The sequence below is a fragment of the Scomber japonicus genome, chromosome 21, assembly GCF_027409825.1.
Source record: "Scomber japonicus isolate fScoJap1 chromosome 21, fScoJap1.pri, whole genome shotgun sequence".
NCBI lineage: Eukaryota > Metazoa > Chordata > Actinopteri > Scombriformes > Scombridae > Scomber > Scomber japonicus.
In genome coordinates this window covers 9,555,350-9,580,656 of record NC_070598.1, presented here as the reverse complement: position 1 = coordinate 9,580,656, position 25,307 = coordinate 9,555,350, and the positions used below count along the sequence as shown (strand labels likewise).

Genomic DNA, 25,307 nt, shown 5'->3' with positions numbered 1-25,307 from the left:
GAAATGGCAAACAAAAAGTCAGCTTTGGAATTGCATGTACATCACAGAGCTTCAAATAGGCATCACATCTGTTCTGGGATTTCTGAGCCATAAAGTTTAAGAATCGTTGCTGCAGAGCATGTCAGGAAAAGCACATGAGAAACTGATGAGAGATGAGCTATAGAATTACTGGCTGGAATGAGCCCGAGGTTTTATATTCACTTAATGACCCTTTGATGTTCTGCGCGGTCAGCAAGGTTGATGGTTCATAGCATTATGAACATTTGAAGGCCATTTTCTTTGTCAATTAAATTTATCAGGAAAAGATGTCCCAATCTATTTAAGATTATACTTCCTGACATATTCAGATGTACAGTACACAAAGGAATTCAGTCTTTTTCCAATAACCGTCTCGTAGAAATTAGGTCCTATCCCTATACAGGTACAAACACTACCTCCTCCTAGCCCAGTGTGACTGACAATTTTGCCATCAGACTAAGGGTCTCTGGTCTAATTATTCTTCATTAGACTAAGTGTTTTTTATTAATTCCACGTGCTTTTATTTTCACACCAAGATCCCAACACCCTGACAAATAGACCTCTCCTGAATTTGGAAAAGAGAACGCCACCTGCTTTCCTCTCTTTGCAGTGATTAGAAATGACTGAATTAAATGGCCTGTTTTAATTCAAATGAAATCAAATGACACGCTGTGGTTAGGGAGACGCTGGACTGTAATGAAAATGGAACCAGCTCGCCCGGAACCCAGCTGTGGAACTACTGAAGCACATGCGGCCATTTCTGGGTTCCAACACAGATCTGGAAAGGCTGGAAATCTCTGGAAATTTAATTAGGAGGTCTTGGAAATGTTTGGTATTATGAAGGACCATAAAACTAACAAACAGCTTTCATCTGATTATAGATTTAAACATTTGTAAATCCTATTTATTCATAACATGTTGGTCAGAATCACGTTCTGTAAGTTTTGATATGGTGATGTTTTACTCACAGTTTTTAAAATTGCTTCTTAAACATTTACGGAATGTTTTCCAAATAAAATGTCTACAAACCGTTGAATCTGAGATCTACTGACTTGTTCTAATATTTTAATATGCATTTCATTCCTCTGTCCACAGTGTCCACTTGTACTACCTTTTTCCCAGTTTAGAGGAAGGCGGCTTGGCCACTTACAGAACAGCCATCGTACAGAACCAGCACTTAGCCATGCTAGCCAAGGTAAACTAACCTCCTCCAGCTCATAACAAGTTCTCCCTCTGCAGGTCAAAACGGTGAAAGGTCTACAAACTGACAGGAGAACATATTTGAGACAGGGTTATTGTTTTCTGTCTTGCCGTTATGACTTTGCTTCTTTCTAAGGGGGCGCTGGGGAAAACACTAATTTTGTCTTACTGCCATCCCTACTCGTTTTTATGCCCTCTCAGGTTTATAATTGGAGTTAAAAGGTTGTTGTTTTGGAGGACTAGACTAGTGCGGCTGGGGTCCCTGTGGGCCCCTAGAGGTCTTCCTGAAACACTCTCCAGTTCCTGTTATCGTTAGGCCCCCTTGCTACCCTCCTTCTCTCTCTCGCTGGCAGCTTTATAGAGCCAAGCCGCACTCACTGGCACGTTTGTAAAGAACACAACAATAATCGTCCCGTGATGTGGAGAAAGCAATTAAAAACTTCAATCTTTCATGTTGCTCCCCGCTGAATACAAAGATGCAGCCGCCCGAATCTGCATTAGTGCTGTGTAGCAGTTTGGCTTGTTTCAATTTGCCGCTCGCGGTAAAGTGAGTGTGATACAGCGTTCGACGTTGCCAAGTTGTTTACCAGGCTCCTCTAAAGCCGTCTGCTCAAGAACACTCGCAATTATCTTTCAAAAAATATCTTCAGCGAGCAACGGCACAATCCACCACTTCACTTGGAAGGCTTAAAAGTCAGAATGGGTTCCCTCTGAGTTGGAGTATTTATGAATTGTGATTTAATTTGTGTGTGCAATCACGGGGGGTGGGATACCACCAACAGTTATCAGCCATAATTAAATCGCACCCTGACTGTTTTTTGCCGGGTACTCGTCTGTGGTGCACTGCCAGTAAAGTCAAGTTGGGCTACTTTTGACTTGGCTCAGAGAAAAAGTTGCTGAAAGTTTCAATGACCAACACAACAGACACACATTTACATTAAATGCAAACATCATTATTATTGGAAGTTCAGAGTTGTGTTTAATGGCATCTTCGGCTGTTAGATGAATAAGGGGAGGTTTGTTTAGTCTTACCATTGACTGGTCACAAGTTAAGTTTATTTGTACAACCTAGTCATGACACCGTCTCACTGGGCTTTTTGGGAGCACATCAGCAACAGCTCCAAAAACGGCCGACGTTCCAACACAAAAGAAAAGTTCTCTAATAGGCTTTACATGTTTAAAAAAAACCTGAGAAAACACGGAAGAGGCCATTAAAAGAATATACATCCTGCATTAATGGTGGGGGTCAATAAAAAATACAAAAACTAAATTGTTGTAATCAAGATATAAAGTACTTTATTAATACCAATGAAAAATGATGGTGTTGCAGAAGTCAAATAAATCATGAAACAAATGACATTGGGACCCCTAAGAAGGCACTGTAGGTAAGATAGCCAGTAAAAACTAAATTTAAACAAACAGTATTTGTACAATACAGCATTTGTAACAGTATTTTCTACTGCACAGCAAAGTACTGGATTGAGCTGAGATTTAACTTAACAATGGATATATGAATTTATATATATAAATATATCAATGAGGCACCATTATACTGCAGAGGTAAATAGGACATTGCAGGTTGTTACAATAATGATACATAATCTTAAACCCAAAAATAGGTTTATAATAAGTCTCCTGTCATAAGTTCAATATTGGTTCTTATCTTTTTAACATTATTGAGGTGGAGGGTCAGTGGATGCTGCAGCTTAAAGCTCACATCTCTTTTATGAAAATTTGTAATACTAATGTACTGTATGTTGTAGAAATTGGTTTACCAGTGAAAGAACGCACTACTTTTCAGAGTGAACGAAGGTCACCACTGTGCTATTTCACAATTTATCTTGGGATTATCTATCGTGTCTGTGTGCCAGTGTAATTTTGTGCTCACATGTGTGTACGCACGTGTGTGAACACTCTCCTCCTGTGTCGGCTTAGTGCATCATGCCACAGCTGGACAACACATGGGCACATCTGTCAGTGCCATGAAGTAGAACCTTTTCCAGCAAGGGCAGGCAATCTTTTTCATTTCCCTCAAGTTTCTTGCCCCCTCCTTTTTTTGCCATGTTTTCCATGGAGAGCCTATGAACATGTGCAATACCAAAAAATGCTATTACTTTTTGAAGAGGCTATTACTGTGTGGGTGTCAGTGGTCGCACACTGATATGAATATGTTTATCTTTTACAGAAACTGGAGTTAGATCGCTTCATGCTCTACGCTCACGGACCAGATCTGTGTCGGGAGTCAGACCTGCGACACGCCATGGCCAACTGCTTTGAGGCTCTTATTGGTGAGATTGCTAAAAGACAAAGATTGGAGCAGGGAGGGGTGTTATAAGTGTCCAGGAGAACAAAAAGAAGGAATGCAATTTGAGTGAGCTGAATAAGCAAACATACATAAATACTGCCTCTCTTCTCTCACAAGCACAACACAAACATTAGTAAGAGGTTTAATACTGTAGTTTTAGTGCTGCTCTACTTGACTTTACACAGAAGTATTCTTATTGGTAATTTCTGTTCACACGAGTGTTTAATTCACCTGCTAAGTTAATTTGCTTTGAATAAAACTGAATCTTTTAACAGTCTAATTTAGGTTTGTGTGCGTTAAGCTGCGTAAATAGCTGCAGTGGATCTCCAGCTAGATCCTGGACACATTACACGGCTTTATTGATCTCAGGAGATGTGGTTTGACCTCTGGCTGGACAAGCAATCCTCAGAGCACATCTCTCCTTTACCCACACCAAACACATCTACAAGCTTGCTATTCATCTCTCTAGCAGTTCAGTGATAGAGTTTGTGCAGTGATTAGGACCCGTGCTGGAAATCACACACAAAACACACACACACAGACAAAAATCTCTCGGTGGGGACCCTCTCTGTCTCTCTCTCTGTCTCTCTCTCTCTCTCTCTCCAACCACATGGGCAGCGCTAAGCTAAGCCTCACTCCTGGAGAGCTGCAGAGTCGGCAGCTTTCCTCATCTTATCACCATCTTGATTGAACCAGTTCAGCCATCGCTGCATTCCCCTGATGATAGATACAGAAAGTGGGTGGCTTTAAAGAGATCTTCCCTCCCCCCCGCCCCTGCACCAAAAACAGCATGTGTGAAGTGTGGCAGGAAAGTGCTGACTGGCACCATGGCACCATGGCCCCCTGTCGGCCCCGGGCCCCATACTTGTTACGGGTTCATTATCGGCAGAGACGAAGTCATAATCTATTCTGTCCTGTGGCTGTCGCCGCCTCATTGCAGCACACATCCGAGCAAGGCAGCAGGCCCACAACACTGGATACTTCTTTCTCCCCCTCCCTCTATTTCTCTTCCTCCTCTTTTTCTTCTATCTCACATTTCAACCTAATAAAAGTGATGAATAAACAGGGATGCTGTTATAAAGGAACCTATAAGAAAACCGCTGTCAGAGAGCACCCTGTGGTGATGAGTTGTGGATCACTAACTCAAAAGTATCAACCCCCCCCACCCTACTCTGCAGACACACATGCCGAGGGGCATAACTTACACACACACACACACACACACACACACACACACACACAAACACAAATTTGAGACATTCAAAGTGACTTGCATCGAGAATACCGTCTGATGTTGCCACTCTTCTTTCATTACGACTTTTGTCATCTTCATTTCATTTTTTTTAGCTCAAACACCTCCTTTTAATACCTTGTTGTTGAGCAGTCTATCTGTCTCCACCCTCTTCTGTCTCTGACTTACTCTTTGTCTATTTGCGTTCCTCCACCCCCCTCCCCCCACCCCCCTCCTCTGATCTAGAGTTTGGGTGTTATTAGGTGAAAGATGTGCCACACAGATGATGAGTCATCCTGTCACTGTCATCTCCTCCTTCCCCCCTCCTCACCCTCCAATCTTCCAAGTCTCCCACTGAACAGAGCTTTCTCTCCCTACAAGACAAACTCAGATCGCTCTCACGTGCTGTATGATGCTACGTGGGGGCACACAAATGCTGTCATTTCATCCTCACACACATGCTTCTCCATCTGACAGACGTCAAACCACCACTTTCCCAAAAGCAGCAGGCACCACATCAACAGACACATACTTGCAGACGTATCATTGCCTTGTTGTCCAAAGGTACCATCAGTTTCTGAATTTTTTTTTTCTTTCTTTTTTTTCTTTTTAACACCTTTTTTCCTCTAGCATGAACATGCACAGAATTCAAATGCACCTCTTTTCGTATTCTCTCCTTTTGAAAGCTGTGATAGAATATGACACGCTCATAATATTTCCAAGTCCCTGGCAGATAGCTTTAACAGCTTACTATGCATGTTTTTGACCTTTGTTTTATTTGTTTCTCTGCCACAGTGACCGTTGAACCTGGTCTGTGTTGGAAATGGCAGATAATCTCCTGCTTTGCATGGGCAAAGCTTTCCCTCCATGGAGCCGAGAATGTGTCTATCTCCTAACCCTAAGGCAGGGCCATTCTCTTGCTTTAGACAGAGAAAAGAAATAAAGAGAGAGAGCTAGAGAGAGAGGAAGAATAGAGAGAGAGCAGTAGAGGAATGGAAAGCAAAGGCATCTGCAATGCAAATGGGTGCCCTGCAACCCTGAATAATTCAAAGTGTTGAATGGAAATCTTGCTTTTCTGATCCCCTGTCATTAACTTCTGCCGGAGTGGGCCATTCTCATTTGGGCTCTTTTGGCCTGCGCACCTCCCATTCTGTACCAGCCCCCCTCTTCCCCCATCTCTCTCTCTCACCCCCTCCCTCTGTACTTTTGCTCTTGCCCACTTTACCTCTTCGTCTTTAGAAACCACTTTCTCCCTCTGCTTATTCATAGAAACTCTGCACGCCTGTTGCCCTCCCGTTTCCCTCTCAGGTCCTCTTCACTGATAAGCCACGTCGCTTCCTTCCTATCGAACAGTTTGAAAAGAATTGAGAGAAGAAGAAAAGAGGCCCCACTCTGTTTTTATGGCCCTAATTTCCTTGTACAGTTGATCTGTGGATTATACGCTGCCAGCAGCCATGGGGGATACAGATGGTGAACCTTTGTGAGGGCCCTCTCTAAGCTCTTCCTATTAAAAGAATGGAGAGAAAGGATTATCTCTCACTTGCTGAATATCAGATTCATACACAATGCAGCCGGTGTATTCATTGAGCAAGTTCTGCTCCCTTTGTTAATTGCTGCAGTGGTAGCTGTGGTGGTGGAGTTGGTTTCTTGTACGACCTCTTTTTTTTTTTGTTTCTATGTCTTACCCCCCACTACTCCCGCCCCCAGCTCCAAGCCACATTTTGAAAAGTAAGATGTGTGATGTTACAATGCACTCAGCCTGCCTTTGTCGCTGCTGTGGTGAAAATTCTATTTTCATGTTTTCGTTTCATTTATTTTTTTGCCTTTAATTTGTTGCTTTCTGTGTCCGTCTGCCGCTTCAGCCCCCATTGAGCTGAGAGGGAGCGGCTTAATATATTATTTGATGGATTAGAGCCTGAGCGTTTTTGAATAATTCATTCTAGGTTATTAATGTGACTGTCAGCCGCTGGTGTTTCATATGCCCCTGACTCTGGGTTTTTATTGGTCACTGAAAGCCCACAGACATAGGAATTCTATTCCTAAACATAACACTGCACAGTCGACATGGCTGTCTGAATTAGACTTATGACAGATGTGGAGATTCATTAGTAGCCTTCTCTGGCCATGACTGATATTCTCTACACAGTACTGGATGAAAACTTAGTTAGAGTTTGTACACTTTGTTCTCTCTGACCTGTATCAAATTTACACTGTGAATTTTGATCAGTTTAGGTTTGGGCTCCAGTAGGTTCTGGTTCTATTTTTGGGTCCAAAAGGTTTTTCAGTACCCAAAACTTGTTATCCTATGTGCCTATCAAAGATTGCAAAGGTCAATGTACAAAACATTAAAGTGATTATTTAGCAAAAGAGTAGGAAAATTAGTTAAAATGCAACACATACGTCCACCTTAAGGGATTTGACTTTTTTTTTATTATAGTGGATTCAGATTCAATAGAATAATGGTGCTCTTCAGTACAACCTTAGATTTATGCGGTTTTGTACAAGCTGGATCAATCACACTGTCCTGTTAGTGTCAAAAGGGCATCCACTGCACTCTCAGAGGCAGTGTGCCCTCTGCAGTGTCAGTGATTCTTCATGTACATATTCAAAGCAGCTTTATCTCTGTTGTAGTCCCTCCTGCATTTTGTGATTCCTGCTTCCCTGGCAGGGTCGACATCTCAGTGGGTTGAGTGTGCTGAAACTCTGAGACTCCGGAGTTATTTGGCCCGGGCTTAATGTTACTGCAATATGAGCTACAGAGAGATACTAGCATGTAATTGCCAGTTGAGTTGGCTGGGCGTCTTTGTGGGTTGCGTATTCAGGGCGTCAGCTGCAACTTTGCAGGCTGGTGGGTGGACTGTGAAGCACAGATCTCCGTTTAATGATTGCGGCAAGTCGTACGATTGATTGGATCGCTTTGGGGCACACTTTTTGCATGGACAGCCTCCTTGTCAAGAGTGTTCTTGTTAGAATTAACTGCATATCTTGGTTTCTTCATCCACAGGCCCTTTGATTGACACCAAAGGTGTTGCTTTGAGATTTTTAATACCTTTTTTAATCCCTTGAGGCTCTCTTGGCTTCCTCCTCTTCCTCCTCTTCCCCTGCTTACCCCACACCTTCTCATCACTCTTGAAAGAAGTTTGGAAAATCTGATCAGAAGCAAGAAAAAAAAAAAGTAACAACCTTTAGTTTCGATGACTTCGAGGCCTTGATTTGGGGAACTTTACAAAACTGCTGTGTCATCAAAACATAAAGAAAACTGCCTTCCGGCCCCACCCACACTCCTTAGCCTCAGTGTTCACACAGAGGAATGCATTATGAATGATAGTTGAAAGACATTCAAAACTTGGTCTTAAGAGGGAACTCGTATACTCCCACAGCTTGTCTCCAGAGGAAACATCTGCTATGTAGCAGCGTTTAGAACTCAGGTCCGCATTATGGTAAAACCACAAATCCTCAGTGCTGACGCTTAGTGGAAAACATCCTATGAGGAGCTGCTCCCTTTTCTAGAGTCTCCTGCGGTCAACCTCAGTGAGATGCTCTCTCCATCATGCCGAGATTACAGAGGCCTGCCTTCTGATACACATCTGCAAGGGGTTTAGTGGCATGCTGTGTTTGTGGACTTCATGAAGAGTTTAGATTTAAAGATACTGATTTATAGGCTGTTTGTGTTTAGGTTTTCAGATGGTCATAAGCACTGCAGGGAATTACGTTTTTATCTAAAAAAGCAAATTGGCTTGTGCCTTCCAAAATTCACAAGCTACTTTCATTATTTTACCACTCAACTAGATTTTTAAATTAGTAAAAGGCCTCTGAATGAATGTGAGTCTGTTACATGCCAAAGAGACTGCTGGGTGAGACAAAGTTGTCAGGCTTAATCAAATTTTACTATCATTTGGGCAATAGCTGGTAGCAATTTCCCACTCTGTTTAGAAATAAAGGGCATACGAGGCAGATAGAGTGGGTGTGCATTTGTGTTTGTCTTTGTTCGAGGTGGTTTGTATGTATTTCTTTATGGTTTCGGTCATGTAGGCTGCATCCTCACTGTTTGTGTCTGTGTGTGTGTGTAAATGGTCTGTTAGCCATCTGAAAGCAGTTTCCCTCCCCAGATGATGAATCCCTCATATGTTTTTGATGTAGTCCATGAAAGCAGTTAGCGCATTTAGACTTGCAACCGTACCGCGCCCCATTTCCACTGGCTCATTTATGCACATAATAAAAACCGCTGCACAATTGTATACCCAATTTGCCAGGTGGTTATTGCTTTCTAAATTGAATGAGCCACCCTAAGTGTGATGGTTTGAAGTTGTACGCAGCTTAAAGGCACCATGATAGTTCCACTGATTTTAGGAGAAACAGTAGAAGAGGAAAACAACAAAACACACAAAGGAGAGATGACTTGTGCAAAGGAGCTGACTATTGCAAAGAAATGAGCTAAAGATGCTGCATACCATTCCTATAGAGAAACATATTTGGGCTACTTGTCTTGTTCGTTGCTTGCTGTGACAGCAACTCACCGCAATTTTGGGCCAATCGTCTATCGAATTTCTTTCTTTGTCCTTCGTCTTTTGTGTCTGTGTGTGGTGTATGCACTTGTTGTATAAAATGTGGGTTTTTTGGGGTTTTCCTTCCCAATTGATTTTTTCCAGGGCATTCTGTGTGTTTAGTGTGGACATCTGCACAGATAAATAATGCCTGAGTGTGTAGGCGAGCGACAAAGGACATTATACTTTTGTCCATACTGTCCATGAATGGGCTTCAGCACAAGTACTTGAGCTTGTATGTGTTTGTCAGACCTTCTCATTCCTAAGAATCCAACACAGGATCAGCCTGCTGCTATCAATTCAAGTTTGAAGTTTATGTGACCTTGGCTAGTTCCATCTAAATGCAGTGATGCAACAATCCCTTTCTCTCCTCCTACTGCGCTCTTGACAAGAGGGAGGTGGATCTGCACAGGAACCCTGAGGTCATTTCGCCGTCAAAAAGCAATAAAAATGCACTCCTACTTTTAATAAAGCAATTATAACTCATTGCCGAGTTCAATTAATTTTAAGTTTTCCATTAGGAGAGAAGTCTGAAATTGCCTGAGAATTGCAAGAATTTTTTCAACCAGCAATACACTAGTGGAACGTCATGCTTTTCACAGATATTTTAAATTTGTGTTGTTGGGGGGTTGTGTAGTGGTTTACCATTTCAGGCTAAACAAAGCACTCTGAAAAATGTCCTGTAAATACTCTACATAGATTTAATACACTTCATGATTGAACTTTGTTGTTTTCATTTCGCCTCATTCATTTTTAGTTTCCTTTTTTCTTCAGGTGCTGTGTATTTGGAGGGAGGCTTGGATGAGGCCCGGCAGCTCTTTGGTCGACTGCTTTTCAACGGCGAGGTAACTAACAAAAGAAACTCTGCTCTAATTTGATGTCTGTCACTTGCCTCTGTAGTTTTTATTTATTTTATTTACATGAGTGTGTCTCGTGAGCATGTACAAATCAGTCAAAGAGCTGAGCTGTGGACACACTCGATGAGATTTTCCAATTTTTGAACTGCAGAAGACATAATTGTAACGTTTTCACCAATCTGGTCTCTTTTATTTGTTGAAACCCACACACTTCATGTTTTGGCAAAGTACCACACATTACGCAATATTGAATGCTATCCAGCTTCAGAACCTGAGATCTCACATAATCTCGCTTTATCCTCCAATACTTTTGACTATCTGCTCATTGTGTGTACACTGATCATGCAGAAAGATGAAACGATACGATGGAAAAAGAAAAATGAGGATGAAGCCGTAGCAGAGAAAATAAGCTGAACATTGCTTGTATATTTTGCAGAATGAACTGGAGGTGTGGAACATTGCAGTTTGGCAGTCTCGAGCAGGACACCTGCTATTGTTGAGAGAGTGTGTGTGTGATCAGTGGGCATGAATAATTGATGAATGAATCAGTATTTGCATTTATCTTGGCAAGAAATGTTATGAATCAATTAAATGACTTGCAGCAGGTCTAGTGTGTAGCAGCAGGCTTGGCTCTAATTGGCTATTGAGGGTGTTTGTCTGAGATTCAGTTAGTGACTCCCACACACTACAGTACAACAGGACACATGGCAAGCTATCAAACATGTTTGATCTAAACTGGTGGGTCTTTGAGAGACCAGTTCAGAAGCTCCAGGACTGAAACTTTGAAGACCTTGCACCATAAAACAACTGAGGAATATTACCATTAATTAGGGATCACTTCTCCCCAACCTCAGAATTTGCTTCAAGGATAAAAACACAAATAATCTATTGTAATGACTTGACTGAAATACTTAAATACACCAACCTAATGTATACATTATTATTATATTCTGGGCTTAAGAGCAATAATACAGTGTTAAGTTATACATTTTAACTTTTCACTTGCATGTTTTCCACTATAACTGACATGACATTTTGCCTTGATTTGTCTCTATGCTTGGTCAATTTTTGTACTCTTTTGAGTCTCTTCTACTGTGTGGTCCGCTATTGTGTTTGAGTGCCGAGAATTTTTTTCTATGTGGAAAGCTGAAACATCCGTGGTTCTGTTTTACTGTCATTCTCTGGCAATGAATGTAGACATCAGTAATCGAGTTACAGATTTTTAGTGTGTGGAAGTCTTTATTTGTATGATGAGAGATCCCCTTGTATAGACAGATTTTTTTTTTTTTTTTTGAGCTGCTGAACAAAACAAAAAGTACAAAATGTCAAACAGTATAATAGTCTTATTATAAGGAGTAGTACAGCATTTATTGGAGTTGGCAGAGAGTACACCAAAACTCATATTGTGCTTTTTAAAATCTGCATAGATAATTAGCATATATACAAAGAAAAACATGCTCACACAAACAAGTGTGCTCATGCAAAAGAAATCTTCAGCATTGAGCACATCAGTATCCCATAGCTACAAAAGATACCCGCTGTTGCATTTTTCCTTGATAGTCCTGCTGATAGGACATGCACTGCGAGTGTTTGTTTCTTCACTCAGGGAGAAAACAGATGAGAGGAAAAATAGATGTGTTTTGTTATAATATTTTAAGACGTTGTGTCCATGTGCATTGACCAAAGAAAAGAGAAAAACAAGGTGTATTAGTAGCAAGCTGTATGGAAAAAAGGAACACATAGAGATATAAAGACTTATCAGATGCAGAATAGAGCATAATTGTATAAATTATTGTCAATTTTAGAGTAAATCAATCTGTAGTTGATATTATTCCTGATGATCATGGTAATAATGATGATTATAACAACTGCTACAGTACAGGTGCATCTCAATAAATTAGAATTTCGTGGAAAAGTTAATTTATTACCGTAATTCAATTTAAAAAGTGAAACTCGTATACTATATGGATTCATTACACACAAAGTGAAATATTTCAATTTGCCGTTGTTTGTTTAATCTTGATGATTATGGCTCACAGCTAATGAAAACCCCAAATTCAGTATCTCAGAAAATTAGGATATTACTTGAGACCAATGAAAAACAAGCATTTTTAATACAGAAAAGTATGTTCATGTGTATACACTCAGTACTTGGTTGGGGCTCCTTTTGCATTATATTACTGCATCAAGGCGGCGTAGTATGGAGGCTATCAGCCTGTGGCACTGCTGAGGTGTTATAGAAGCCCAAGTTGCTTTGATAGTGGACTTTAGCTTGTCTGTATTGTCCTCTTGACAATACCCCATAGATTCTCTATGGAGTTCAGGTCAGGCGAGTTTACTGGCCAATCAAGCATAGTAATTTCATGTTCATTCAACCAGGTATTGGTACTTTTGGCAGTGTGGGCAGGGGCCAAATCCGGCTGGAAAATGAAATCAGTATCCCCATAAAGGTTGTCAGCAGAAGTGTTCAAAACATTTCCTGGTAGATTACTGCGTTGATTCTGGACTTGATAAAACACACCACATTTTTTAAATGGTCTTTGCTTGACAATCCTCTCAAGACTGTGGTTATCCCTGTTGCTTGTGCAGCTTTTTCTACCACACTTTTCCTTCCACTCAACTTTCTATGAATATGCTTGGATACAGCACTCTGTGAACGGCCAGCTTCTTTAGCACTGACTTTTTGAGGCTTATCCTCCTTGTGGAGGGTGTCAATGACTGCCTTCTGGACAACTGTCAAGTCAGTGGTCTTCCCCATGATTGTGAAGCCTACTAAACCAGACTGAAAGACCATTTAAAGGTCTACATTATTGAACTTTTCCACAATATTCTATTTTTCTGAGATACTGAATTTTTGGTTTTCATTAGTTGTAAGCTATAATCATCAAGATTAAAACAAATACAGGCTTGACATATTTCACTTTGTGTGTAATGAAAAATTGAAAAAAAAAACATTGAATTACTGCAATGAATTAACTTTTCTACTACTACTACTACTAATTTATTGAGATGCACCTGTACTATGATGCTGTATTACAAAATGAATGGTGAATAAGGATGTTAAATATACAGGCAGAACAAGACAGGAGCTAAACCATTTAGCACTAACTAGCAAGATGTTAAATCACTTCTAAAATCTGGTGGGGGGGCTAGTAAAATGATGGCCAAATAGGAGATATGTGATCTATATTCTTTGTTGTTCTTTAAGGTGTCAGCATTAGTATCAGTATTTTGAAGCCACTGGAGATGAGTGTGGGCTAGGGCTGAACGATTTATCGTTTTCTGATCGAAATTGCGATTTCAGACAGCGCGATCATGTGATCGCCAAAGCTGCGGTTTTTGCAGCGCTCCTGACTGACCCAGGATCTGTTGTGTCAACTATTTTACACATACATGCCGTCTCCCTACCATCCTGCCAAGCTCACCAATCAGAAGCGGCATGCTACTCGTGGACAGGTCACGCTAACCAATCAGTATTAACCGGCTCCTTAATTATAATTATTCAGAAATAGCTTCAGCTGGACCTGAAGTGGAGTTAGGGGATTTAATCCCCAAGAAAACCAGCACGTCGGTCATTTGGGAGTGTTTCGGGTTTGAGGCTGCAGACGTGCACCTAAAACAGGTACTGTGCAAAATCTGTCGCGCTAAAGTTGCAACATCCAGCGGAAATACAACCAATTTGTACCTGCATTTGAAAAATCAACACAAGCATTTGCATGACGAAAAAGTCCGGTGAAAAGTCCGGTGAAAATGATACTCAGGCCCACTGTAGCAAACAGACTACAATTACAGCATGTTCTGCCAGTGTAACTCCGTATGATAAGAGCAGCGGAGACACAGAGAGATTTAAAAACCTCCTCCGCACGCTGGACAGAAGATATATGATTCCCTCCCGCACCTACTTCAACCAGGTTGCCATCCCACAGCTGTACGCAGAGTGTAAATGCTGAGTGATGTAAAGATGTCAGGGAAGAGAGTATTATTGTTGATTTAAGTATTTTTGGGATTTTATTTGTTCTGCACTTCACCCTGACGTGTGGTGTCAGCCTTTGTTTAAAAAAAGATATTTGAGTTTTATTTTATTACCATTACTTGTCAAATTCACTTAAAAAGATAGTCCAGGTTTCTTAATATACAGTAGGGTTGAATAAAGTAAAGAGTTGTTGAATTTAGTTTTTCTTATTACTTATTTAACATTGTTTAGTTTTTTTGGAATTGTTTTGTATTCTATTTAGCTTTTTTTTTTTTAAATTAATACAATTAAGGATTTTTTGCCATACTTTTTTTTAAGTACTCTTTTAGTTCTTCATTTGTAATAACTGCCATTGGTCTTTAGTTTTTATCCTTGCATTGGAGTAATAGCATTTAATGTTTTAATGTTACTGTACATTGTGAATATTGCACTGAAGCTTGATTTGAAGGAAATCGTGAATCAAATCGAAATCGCAATATCTGCCAGAAAAATCGCAATTAGATCTTTTCCTAAAATCGTTCAGCCCTAGTGTGGGCTTTGCAGCTTAGGCAAGAAAACAAAGATTTAAATGGGTCAGTGCAGCAGAAATCCAGAAGAAAAAAAAACTCAATCTGAAAAGGATAAAGAACATATTGTGTATATAGTTGTTAGTTGAAACAATTGGATCGAAGTGTCCTTTGTACATAACCTTAAAAACATAAATTAGGATAAAGAGATTTGTCTTCTTTTCAGAAAGTTTAAAGCAAGCAACTTTTTAGAGAAAACGATTACTTGATTCAGATGGGATAAATTGGAACGTACAACTGGTATTATCTGCATATAAATAAAAAGAGACATCATGGCTATGAGCAGTATTACCAGTAAATGGAGAAAGAATAATGAACCCAAAATGGATCCTTGAGAGACTCCACCTTTTGATGCTGAAGAGAGGAAGTGGAATTAACCTCAAGTAGGGTTCATATCTGTGCTATATTGGCTATCGAATGACTGAAGTTAAGCAATACACCACTAGAGGCCACATTTTACACTCAAAGTTCAACAATACAAAAAGCAATTTCACATTTATATTTAAAGAAAGTAAGTTAAGTTGAGAAGAATAGAAACATACTTAAAATGTCAGATTGTGCAGTGATACAGTAACTGTTTAGGATGTATAGCAAAGTGGAGGTAACAGCATCATATTGACAGTGTTAAAGTTTAGGATATCCGATGATCCTTAAACCATACTGTTGATGGCCCTTAGTCTCCACTCTGGCAGCTAAGCAGAGTAACATTAAGGTTTTACCAGCTGACAAGATTAGATGCAGCCTAGCCCTGAATGCTCCTGCTCAGATCACAAAAATACAAAAAGACTTCCCATGGAGTGGAGGGACAAAGACATAAACAAGTCATATCAGTGAATAAAACACAGCGGATTCACAGTTTCAGACGCTTTCTTTCAAGGGGCTTAGTAAAAAAAAAATATTGCCTCTGCTGGCGGCATACATTACTCTACTCTGCTCCAGCCCACTATATTCTCAAACTAAAGAGGACCCATTCTCCTCCAACCTGACAACCAGTCATAACACTTATTCACTTACACATACTCTGACAGTACTCTGTACAGTCCACTTTGATGCCGTAAAATTAATGATACAATCCCAGCTGTTAAATACTGTCATTGTGCTCAACTTCACTGTTAAGTAAAACCATAGTTAATGTGATACTAATAGATAGTGAAGGAGTACATAGGCTGCATGTGATTGAGATTCTCCAGAGACCAAATATGAGTGATTTTCAACTTTGGTTAGAAAGTTTTCAGACTTTCAGACCGCAGATTTAAATAGTATGGCTTGTCACCCCCCCCCCCTGCTGAATCCTCCTGATGGCTGCTCTGTCATACAAAGCTGAGAGGAGACAGATGGACACAGACCAGCAAGCCAAACACCAGCCGGATGGTGTGACGGGTATGGGGGCGGGGAGCTGTGGGGCAGGCCAGAGAGATGGACAGACAGAGGGTGAGGTACATTTCTATGGTATGTGAGGCCACTTGAATCCTCATGTATTTCTAGCTGGGTCTTCACACAGCACATTACCGAACTAATGAGATGCGGTGCAAAACTGAAGGACTCCAAATTTCGCTCTATTACACCCTGGAAGGCTTTGCCACTCCTATTTGTCATTATGGTATTCCATTCACACATGGGTAATCAGTCCCATATCCTCCTTCTCTCTCTGTAACAACAGGATGCTGGTTGGTGTCTCCCTTTTGCTCCCTCTTGTTCTCTTCCCCTTCCTCTCTATTCTTTCCTCTCACTAACTCTCAAGGATGTCATTACCCCCACAGATGTTTCACACCAGTCCTCTTATGACAATGTCAAAACAAAAGTTCCACAAACTCCGGAGGTAAAATTCAGAATTGACTACCTAAGACAAAGCACGCATGTAATTTCCACCTCAAGACCTAGCCAGAAAAACGGCGGCCCCAGTTTTGTTTAGTTTTTTTCCTCTTAGTCTCTCTTTGTTATTCCCTAATTGGTATAGCATTCGTGGCTGGAGCGCAACAGTTATTTCCATTCTCTTGTTTTTCTTTCAACGTTTCACCTTGGCACTGGTACCCAAACAACAGCACTCTTGCAGAGGATGGAATCTAGCTTCATTGCACACAGAAGCCCAGAGGAAACAATAGATGCTAATTTGCTAATGACATTACTGTGGAGGTTATTAAAGCATCAGCAGAGAGGCAGGAAGCATCTTCTTCAGGGGGAGCTGCTCAATTGCTCCCAACCTGGACTCACCAGCAGTGCAATATTGCAGGGAAAAGATGTTGATGCCACTGTGCTGTCCTCAGGGAAGTGCCTCTTTTGAGGAGCAATCACTATAATGATGATCTCACTACTTGCCCACGGGCTAATCTTTTGCCTTTTATTAACAGCACCACACAAGCATATACACACACAAACAAGCAACGGTAACAAAGGTTGCTGTGACAACTGAGATGGTCACCATGGCACTGTGATGGTCGCCTCTGGTAGTATAGCATTGCTGGCCTCTTTCTACCTCCTTCAATTCTGGCTGCAGTTTACAAAAGTTATTTTTTTTAAAAACAGACAGCACTGACAGCATAAATGGTTTGAATCTTAAAACCCTTTCTCCCCATTTTAACATTAAGTGTCATGTTTTCTGAGTTGAGATTTTTTTTTTTGCGACACTTGCCAGTAAATCATATCTGCCTTGGTATGCCAGTACAGTGTGCTCAGCTTACATGCTCAAAAAGATGAAAGACTGGCTGACAACTTCTTCTATACTAACTCCCACCAAACTAATGTGCTTGTTGGATAGTCGGATCGCTTCATAAACCTCCTCCTCCCCACTATAGCTTTCCTACATCGGATTTGAGCCATTTCTTTAACTTTCCTCAACAAACAATCCGACATTCATACCAAGTGATGCAGCGATTGGTCGGGTGCAGAGGTGAGACAGTTGCCATGGTTTTAAATAGCATTCTCTAGCTCTCTTTTTACATCCTTGACATAATAAATTCAGTCATTTTTAATGTGAATACCTGAGTGTAACACTATGAATTTCCTCCTGGAGTGCCTATCTAAAAATACATTCAGTCATTATTCTTGTATTTAAACAATATTTTATCTTCCACACCTCTATAACAGCCTGCTTTTCACTACACCTTCCAGAGTAGCCTTTAAAAAACAACACCTTTGATTCGTAATGCTATCATACAACTCGTAATGAACCAGCTCTCATCAGGTCTCATCAACCATAAGGTCACCTCACTGACCTTATGGTTAGGTGTAATTCAAACTATTTCTTTCTGGTGCGCAGGTAGTCGAGTGGTTAGAGCACATGCCATATACATAGTCCACCCTGGTTCGAATCCCGGTTGGGAGGTCCTTTGCTGCATGTCACCCCCCCCTCTCTCTCCCATGTTTCCTGTTGGTCTACTGCTACATAAAGGTGTCTATGCCAACAAAATTAAAAAAAAATTCTTTATTCATTTGTACTTGTCGTAATAGAAAGTCAACTAGACATGAGTCATTCTCAAATAATGAGTTTCTAGTTCTTTTACATGAACCTCAAACATATGCTCCACTCTTTTCACTCAGCCAGTCTTTACCTTTTCAACATTCCAATGTCCCTCCCCATTCATGCACTTTGACATTTATGCACTTTGTACATTTTGTGCTGTAACTATAGATAATATTTCAAATGTTTGAATGAGACTAGTGTATGCCTTCTTCTCTGTGTCCTTTGTTTGGTTATAGCTTGGAGAACGAATGCCTGTGCACATTCACCGTCAATTTTCCATTCAGATAGACTTTTTTTCTGCCCACACTCACAGGAACTATAAAAAGGGTGTGTTTTTTCACCTCAACCATGAGAGACTTCACCAAAGTGTCGACATTAGTTTTCCCATATTTGGAAGATCACCTTGACCATTCACTGACAGGAGCCTCCGTTTTGAACTTAGGTCTGCTTTTATGTTGGTATTGATCAGCGACGCTATCTCTTATCGATTTGTCTGCTGCACTACTACGTTTGATGGATTGATTGGCAGCCTGTAGCTAGAGACCAATTTGTCAGGGAGCATTGGACCTTGTCAGAGAAGAGCACCATTATGTCCCAATCATGGATGGCCAACTGTCCCCAGGGGTGTGTGGAGGGTAGTGAGTGTGTGTGTATGTGTGGGTAGAGGTTGTAGTGGTGTTGCCTATTCACGGTTGGCTTGTGAGCCCTGAATATGTGCAATACTGAGCCTGGGTCTTGATTCCTCTGTGGGTTAGGGCAGCGCTGACTGAAGCCCACCTTTTAAACCAGAGATCATAGGCGGTTTCACCAAGTTGCCTTTCATTTTGCATTTAATTTCAACTTCCATAATGGCTAGGCCGTTGACATTCAAATAAGCATGTTTGCATATGTTTTTTTCCCCCTTTTTTCTGTTTGTAGCACAAGAGCTCTATTCTCCAAATGGCTGTGATTCAGCTGCTGCACATTATGATTTGTTCCCCCAGTAATTATACCTTCCTCATGCTGGGAGAGAGAGAGATAGAGAGAGAGAAGGAAGAAAAAAACCTGTTGTTATTCTTAAATCCCCACTCGATGCTGGCTTAATCATTGTCTGCCTTGTCTTTGGAATGGCTGTAATTGAAACATTAGCTGTTCGGGTCTATATACAGCATGTGGGCTGATCGCGTGCGCCTTGTGGATGGATTTTAATCATAAGCCTTGATCACAAACCAATGAAACTTATGTGTAGTTCACTTCCTCCCTCGGTGTTATTTCTTTTTGGTTTGCTTGTTCTCTGTCCTTTATTTATCATTGACCGTGTGCACCTGCCCAGTGCTTTAGATGCATGACTATCATCTGTGTTTTATGGCAATTTGTGTGGCTTCTAAAACACTGCATCGAAAGCAAACGATGCATTAGCTAGTGCTATTGATTTTTCTTTTAGTGATGCCATCCTCGACAGCCCAGAACCGATGCTGTATTCACAAGCAGGCTCCCTGTTGTTTTGATACCATCCATGTACTTAGTGCTACTCAACTCCAGTCCCAGGCTAAGAGACAAGCAACCGAAAGGAAGAGTTTGCTCAAATGTATTGACCGCTTCTATGAATTTTTCATTGGCTGCTCAAGGCGATGGGTTGCCAGCTGGATGGGTTGAGAAGATGAGGCACCTATTCGATGCCGCTGACCACACACAACACCCCCATGGGCTAGTACCACATTTTAAAGGTTTATCTCCTTGAACCTTTTAAACACCTGAGTGATACTGTATTTTAGAGGCCCTCAGCACATCTCTATCACCACCATGACTCACCCCTACATCAGACCCCAGGCTCAAAACTGCCTCTGAATAGCATTGTCCTTGGCAACAACTTGAGAGCCACAGCTTACGCTCTTTTTTCTCTCTCTCTCTGTGTGACTGTCAGTTTTTCAGTCTCTGTCTCCCTGCCATTTGATCTTGTGCGGTTACCTCTGTGCAAGGTTGAGGAAACATGTTGATCTTGCACATATTTCTCTCCACAGGCGAAAAGCTAAAGCAGTCCAGCATTGTCAATGTGTGTCCCTGGAGACAACACACCTTTCAAAGCCAAATCCCACCAACCCTCCACCTACAGCACCACTTGCCTCACGCTCAAATCCACAACTTCACCCCCCACCTAACTCTCTAGTGGGTGGTCGATATACAGACCTGTGGGTCTGAAAATGAGATGCTGACTCATTTGCTGTTATTTCACTGCCCCCCATTGGGGCTGCTGATGGCACATGAAAACACTTGGACTAAGGAATTCAGTCTGTCCCCGACATTGAGCCATCTGGCTGGCACCAATACAGTTTTTCAGTTTTTATGCCCACTGCAGAATCATAAAAAAAAAGATATATATATATATATATATATTACCCCCTAATGATAAAAAAATAATAATTAGGGGTGAAGAGTGAGTTGTCAAGTCTAAAATCTAAATCTGCATTTGTTGTCGGTGTATAGCCGCAATTTTATTAAAGCTGCACTGCAAATGGATCAAATGACTATATGTGATGTCAAAGGAGTGTCTCACGGTAACAAACCCATGGAGAATTAGCATCAAACTGCAGTTCCCCTCTCAGCTCTAGGTAGCGTTGTAGCATCTTTCTGCTGATTGTTTTGATTTAATAGCTTGCAGCTTTACGGTTTAGGTCACTGGCTCTAATTAACCCATTTACAGGCGCATCAGGGCAGCTAAAAGCTCCAATAAACCCACAATACACCAGAAGGGAGATTGACAACTTTAGTGACTAGCTGGTGAACATAGTGGAGCATTTAGCAGCTAAAGAGCTGGATATTTCCTGCAGGAGTTGGTGGAACAGAGCTAAAAGTGAATATTGAACATATATTCCTCCAGGTGTCCTGAAACATAACTCCAAATGAATAATTAGTATCTGTTGTATGTTTTTCTAAACTAGCAATTTTACAAGAATGTTCACTGTATAACATGTTGATATCTGTTAAGAGCTTATTCTGCTGTCTCCAAGTGGCTAAACAAAACCAATTAATGCCAGCTTTCATGAATGCAGTTAATCAGGAGAAACATCACTCTAGTGTCAGTGACACTGGACAGTATTTTATCCAAACAAATCAGTTTATTCAAAAGCAGCCCTCAGAAATCTTACCCATAACACGCATTATAGCAGTCCTTAGCTTGTGGTCTCTGGCTCTCCTGAAAAAGCTTTTGGTTTTCTTTGTGTGTACTGGCTTCCAGTTAGGATAATGTGTCTCTTGCAATGGCTCCTGGCCATTAGAATAGCCAAAATTTCTCAGCACCACCATTACATCCCACATACTGTTCAGAACTCATGAAATTCAACAACAGGAATGATAAAATACCCACATATTTACTTATAAATAGAAGTTATTGTTCAGAACAGAGCTTAATTATTGTTGCTATTTTTATGGAGTATTTGGAGTTGCAATTATTGGCAAGGGAAGGAAGGAAATACTATAACTGATATTACTGTATCACATGTGTTATGTTAAAATCACCCAACTTTAGCAGAGTATTAAGCAGTGTTACATTATTTATCATTTTAAATGTGTAATCTGTAATTGCCATGTTTATTTCATTCACCTACAGTTAATTGTTACAATTATATTTATTAACACAGTTGATCCTCACACCTGTAGGGAATACTGAAATCTCTTCCCTCTGATGGCTCATCTCTCTTCCCCTCCCTTTATTTTCTCTCTTTGCAGGACCTACGGGAGGTCTGGCTCAACTACCCATCACACCCCCTGCAGGTTGGTTGAGATATGTTTTATTATTGATGTTTATTTTGGCTAGATGCCTCTCATTAAAACTCACCTCGCCCCCAAGACACAAAAGCGATCTCCCATCTTTGAAGTTTCCGGTCTGTATGTATGTTTTTCTATGTGTGTATGTGTGTGTGTATGTGTATGTGTTGCTAACAGAGGTGGGCAAGCTGTTGGTTATGTTGCCTGAGGCTGACTGAGTCCTTTATAGCTGTCACAAGGCCCCCAGTAGCCTTCCACTAGTTTCTATTGTTCTGTTCTTTTGTCTTACTGCTCCCCATTTTGGTTGAGACCCTAATCCTCTCTTTCATTTACTCTGTCTCTCTCTCCCTCTTTGCCATTGCTCCTTTCTTGCCTCTTTACTCTGCCGCTGCATTCTCCTCTGCTCTATCATCATGCTTTTTGCACTAACTCTCTAACTGTCTCTTCACTCTCTCTCTCTGTACTGCCGTTCTTTGCTTTGCATGATCTGCCCAGAAACATTGAACATGTCAACAGTGTTTGTTTGAAATTAGGATATGGAAGAAGAGATCAAAGATGCCATAACAGGATTACAGTCCCGAATCATATGGGGCCTCCAGGGACCGTCAGGCATCCTTCCCTCTGATGTGTTTGTGAGGAGAAAGTGTTTCTTTGTGTGTATGCCGAGACTCGTCTTTAAGCACTTTATTCTCTTCATCTCTCTGCATGTGCACAAGTGTCGCTGCGTTTTCACATGTACATTTTTGCATATCCATGTTTGGCCCAAAATAACAGTGTATTCTTGTTTATGTACATCTTTGTATATATATTTGTTTTTTTTCCAAACTTTGCCCCCTCACCCATTTTTTTTTCCCCATCCCAAAATGCTGGATGCTTTTGTTGAGTTTGTCAGTGTTCAGAATAAACTGTATCCAGCTGTCTGCTTTCCCGGTGAGCTGCACAGCAGAGGCCTCAGCGGTGGGCACCGTGGTCAGGGTGGAGCCCTGGGGTCAGCCCTGCAACCGCTCTGTGGTGCGAGGGGGACCTCCACAGTGTGCTGCATGAGTAGTCATTAGCCGCTTCAGAGCGGCGGCCTCATTACCACACACTGCGCGTGGCTGAGGTTTACTCTGGGTGGTCCCTTGCCAGTGGGGTAACGCCTGTTAAATTGTGCCAACATCTTGGTAGCTTGATAGCATTCTGACCTTTTGGCTTTGAGATGATATAATCTAAGCAGTTTCACACAAGGAAAAACACCTTTCCCTTCATTATTTATTTAAAAAATGATTTATTCTATAATTGATGAAGACCCCTTGGAGTTTTGGTTAGAACACTATGCCCAAAATTGTTGCTGAGAGGTAACAAGGTGTCAACACCCTCCCCTGCCCATATAGACGAGAATGACAAAATGGAGGTGAAAAGAGGCGCTGCCTTAATGAGGTTTGAGCGGATGGCAATGGCAGCTCGCCATGGCGTGGGTAATTATGCGTACAGCCGTCTTTGGCATACACGCATATATTAGCCTTGCCACCGACGTGCCCTACAGAGCGCAGTGGATCGCTTCGTGGTTGACAGGCACATCTTTATGTCTTTCGTGTTCGCTCGATTCGCACCAGCGCATCATCACCCCCGGCTCTCCAGAATAATTTACCAGAACGTCATTTACGTTGAGTCTGGATTTTCAAAATTTCTCCTTTGGTTTATTAGGGAGATACATGAGTGTCATGCTATTTGGGTCTCAGAAGACCTCGACTCTGATTCTGCTTTCTGTCTGGACTGAGCTGAAAGTGATGCTTTGAAGCCATTTCAAAAGTGTATTTTTTTTTTTTTTTCATAACTGCTGTTGATTCACCCCCCTTCTCTCTCTTCACTTCGTTTGAAGCCTTGCTGCTGGCCATTCCCCCTGAAGGATAGCTAGCGCCTATGAGTGCTGAACTCGTCAGATGTCGTTAGTTGTGATGCATGACATTTAAACGCCTTTCGTTAATTAACAGATGGAAAAAAAGGCAGAAATGAAATGTTTCTTAGGACGTATTGGAAGATGGAACCATGACATTACCGGCAGCACTCCAATTAAAATGTTGAATTTAAAAATACATCTCTCCTCTACACAGTTGCTTGACATGGGAGACTTTGAGAAAGCTGTTTACTTGTCATTTCTTCATGAAAACACAAAGAAGATGCTGGAAAATGAAGAAAGTGGCCTTCTTCCCCTTGAGAGGCTTAAATTGTTGCTTTCTGTATTCCTATATTTCGGGTAGTATACCGTATAGCTAAATGGAGCGAGCTAACAAGGTCAGCTGAATACGCCTTATTTCCCCTTGAATGTCCAAGTGAAATTATGTGGCTCAATGTTTCTTTTTCTTTGGAAAATATGTCTTGGTCAAGCTTACAGTTGTACCACGCAGAGACCAATTAGAGGTTTCCAGTAGCCTAATTAATGCGCCCATAAGGATGTCTCTTGATTTAACAAACATGCATGCACATATTTTCTTAGCATATCATTTCTTTTTCTAATGAGCACAGGCATGAGCAAATATTGTAGTTAAATCGAGCAGCGTGTTTTTTGCTGAATCCATCTACCTCTGAACTCGCCAAGCCCTGAAGTTAATGTTAAAAGCATAATCTACAGCAATTTTCACAACTAAAAACCATTCTTTAAAGACTTAACAAAGTCACAAGGCCAAGAGTCTCTGATATAGTCTGCTTTAGAGCGAGTAATGAAACTTACGGTATGGCTGAGTCACCAGAGATATTAATTGGCCGTTTGAATAACCAGATTTAGACAGAAAGAAAGAAAGAAGTGAGCTGTTGGGCTTGAAACTTAATGACTAAGATATTCTGTTTGCTGCAGATCTTTTGAGTTTGTTTTGAGGCGGGAGTAGAAACAGACTCTAAACAGGCCCTCAAGCAGCACATACTTTAGAGGTTCTTTTCATTTAAGGAATTTATTTGACATGCTTATATGGAATGACTTCATTGAACAAGTAGCATTTTTTCATGTATATGTGTTTCAAGGACCGGTCGAGTAATCATGCTGGTTGTATGGACACGTATTTGCTGTTTTGAAATTCCAAACCTCCTTTTCAATTTCTTCTTCCTTTGGCTTGGTTTATTCATATTATATTATAGAAATAGTATTATTCTATTTCTATAATATAATATTAATAACATATTAATTAACATTTTCAAAAAAAAAAAAAAAAAAATAGTAGATTCACCAATACACACACCTAAACAAAATCCACAGATTCAATAGAATATGAGATGTGAATATGGAAAGAAAGAAATAAAATAATTAATTACGAAGAGCATACAATTGAATCAGTGCATGAATAAAATAATAAAAGTTAACAAATGATTTCCTTTTTCGAAAATTGAAACAAGAAAGACTTATGTTGCCTTTTCTACATTACTGCCTTAAATGAAA

General features: G+C 40.8%; 1 protein-coding gene across 1 annotated transcript in view; it reads left to right on the top strand.

The window, feature by feature from the left end:
- The window catches only part of drosha (drosha ribonuclease III), a 94,372-nt gene that overhangs the window by 40,648 nt on the left and 28,417 nt on the right, over positions 1–25,307 (top strand). Inside the window, exons 21-24 of the mRNA XM_053342030.1 lie at positions 1,114–1,213; positions 3,404–3,506; positions 10,073–10,143; positions 21,860–21,904. Coding sequence (XP_053198005.1) covers positions 1,114–1,213; positions 3,404–3,506; positions 10,073–10,143; positions 21,860–21,904 — 319 coding nt within the window. The remainder of the gene's footprint in view (positions 1–1,113; positions 1,214–3,403; positions 3,507–10,072; positions 10,144–21,859; positions 21,905–25,307) is intronic.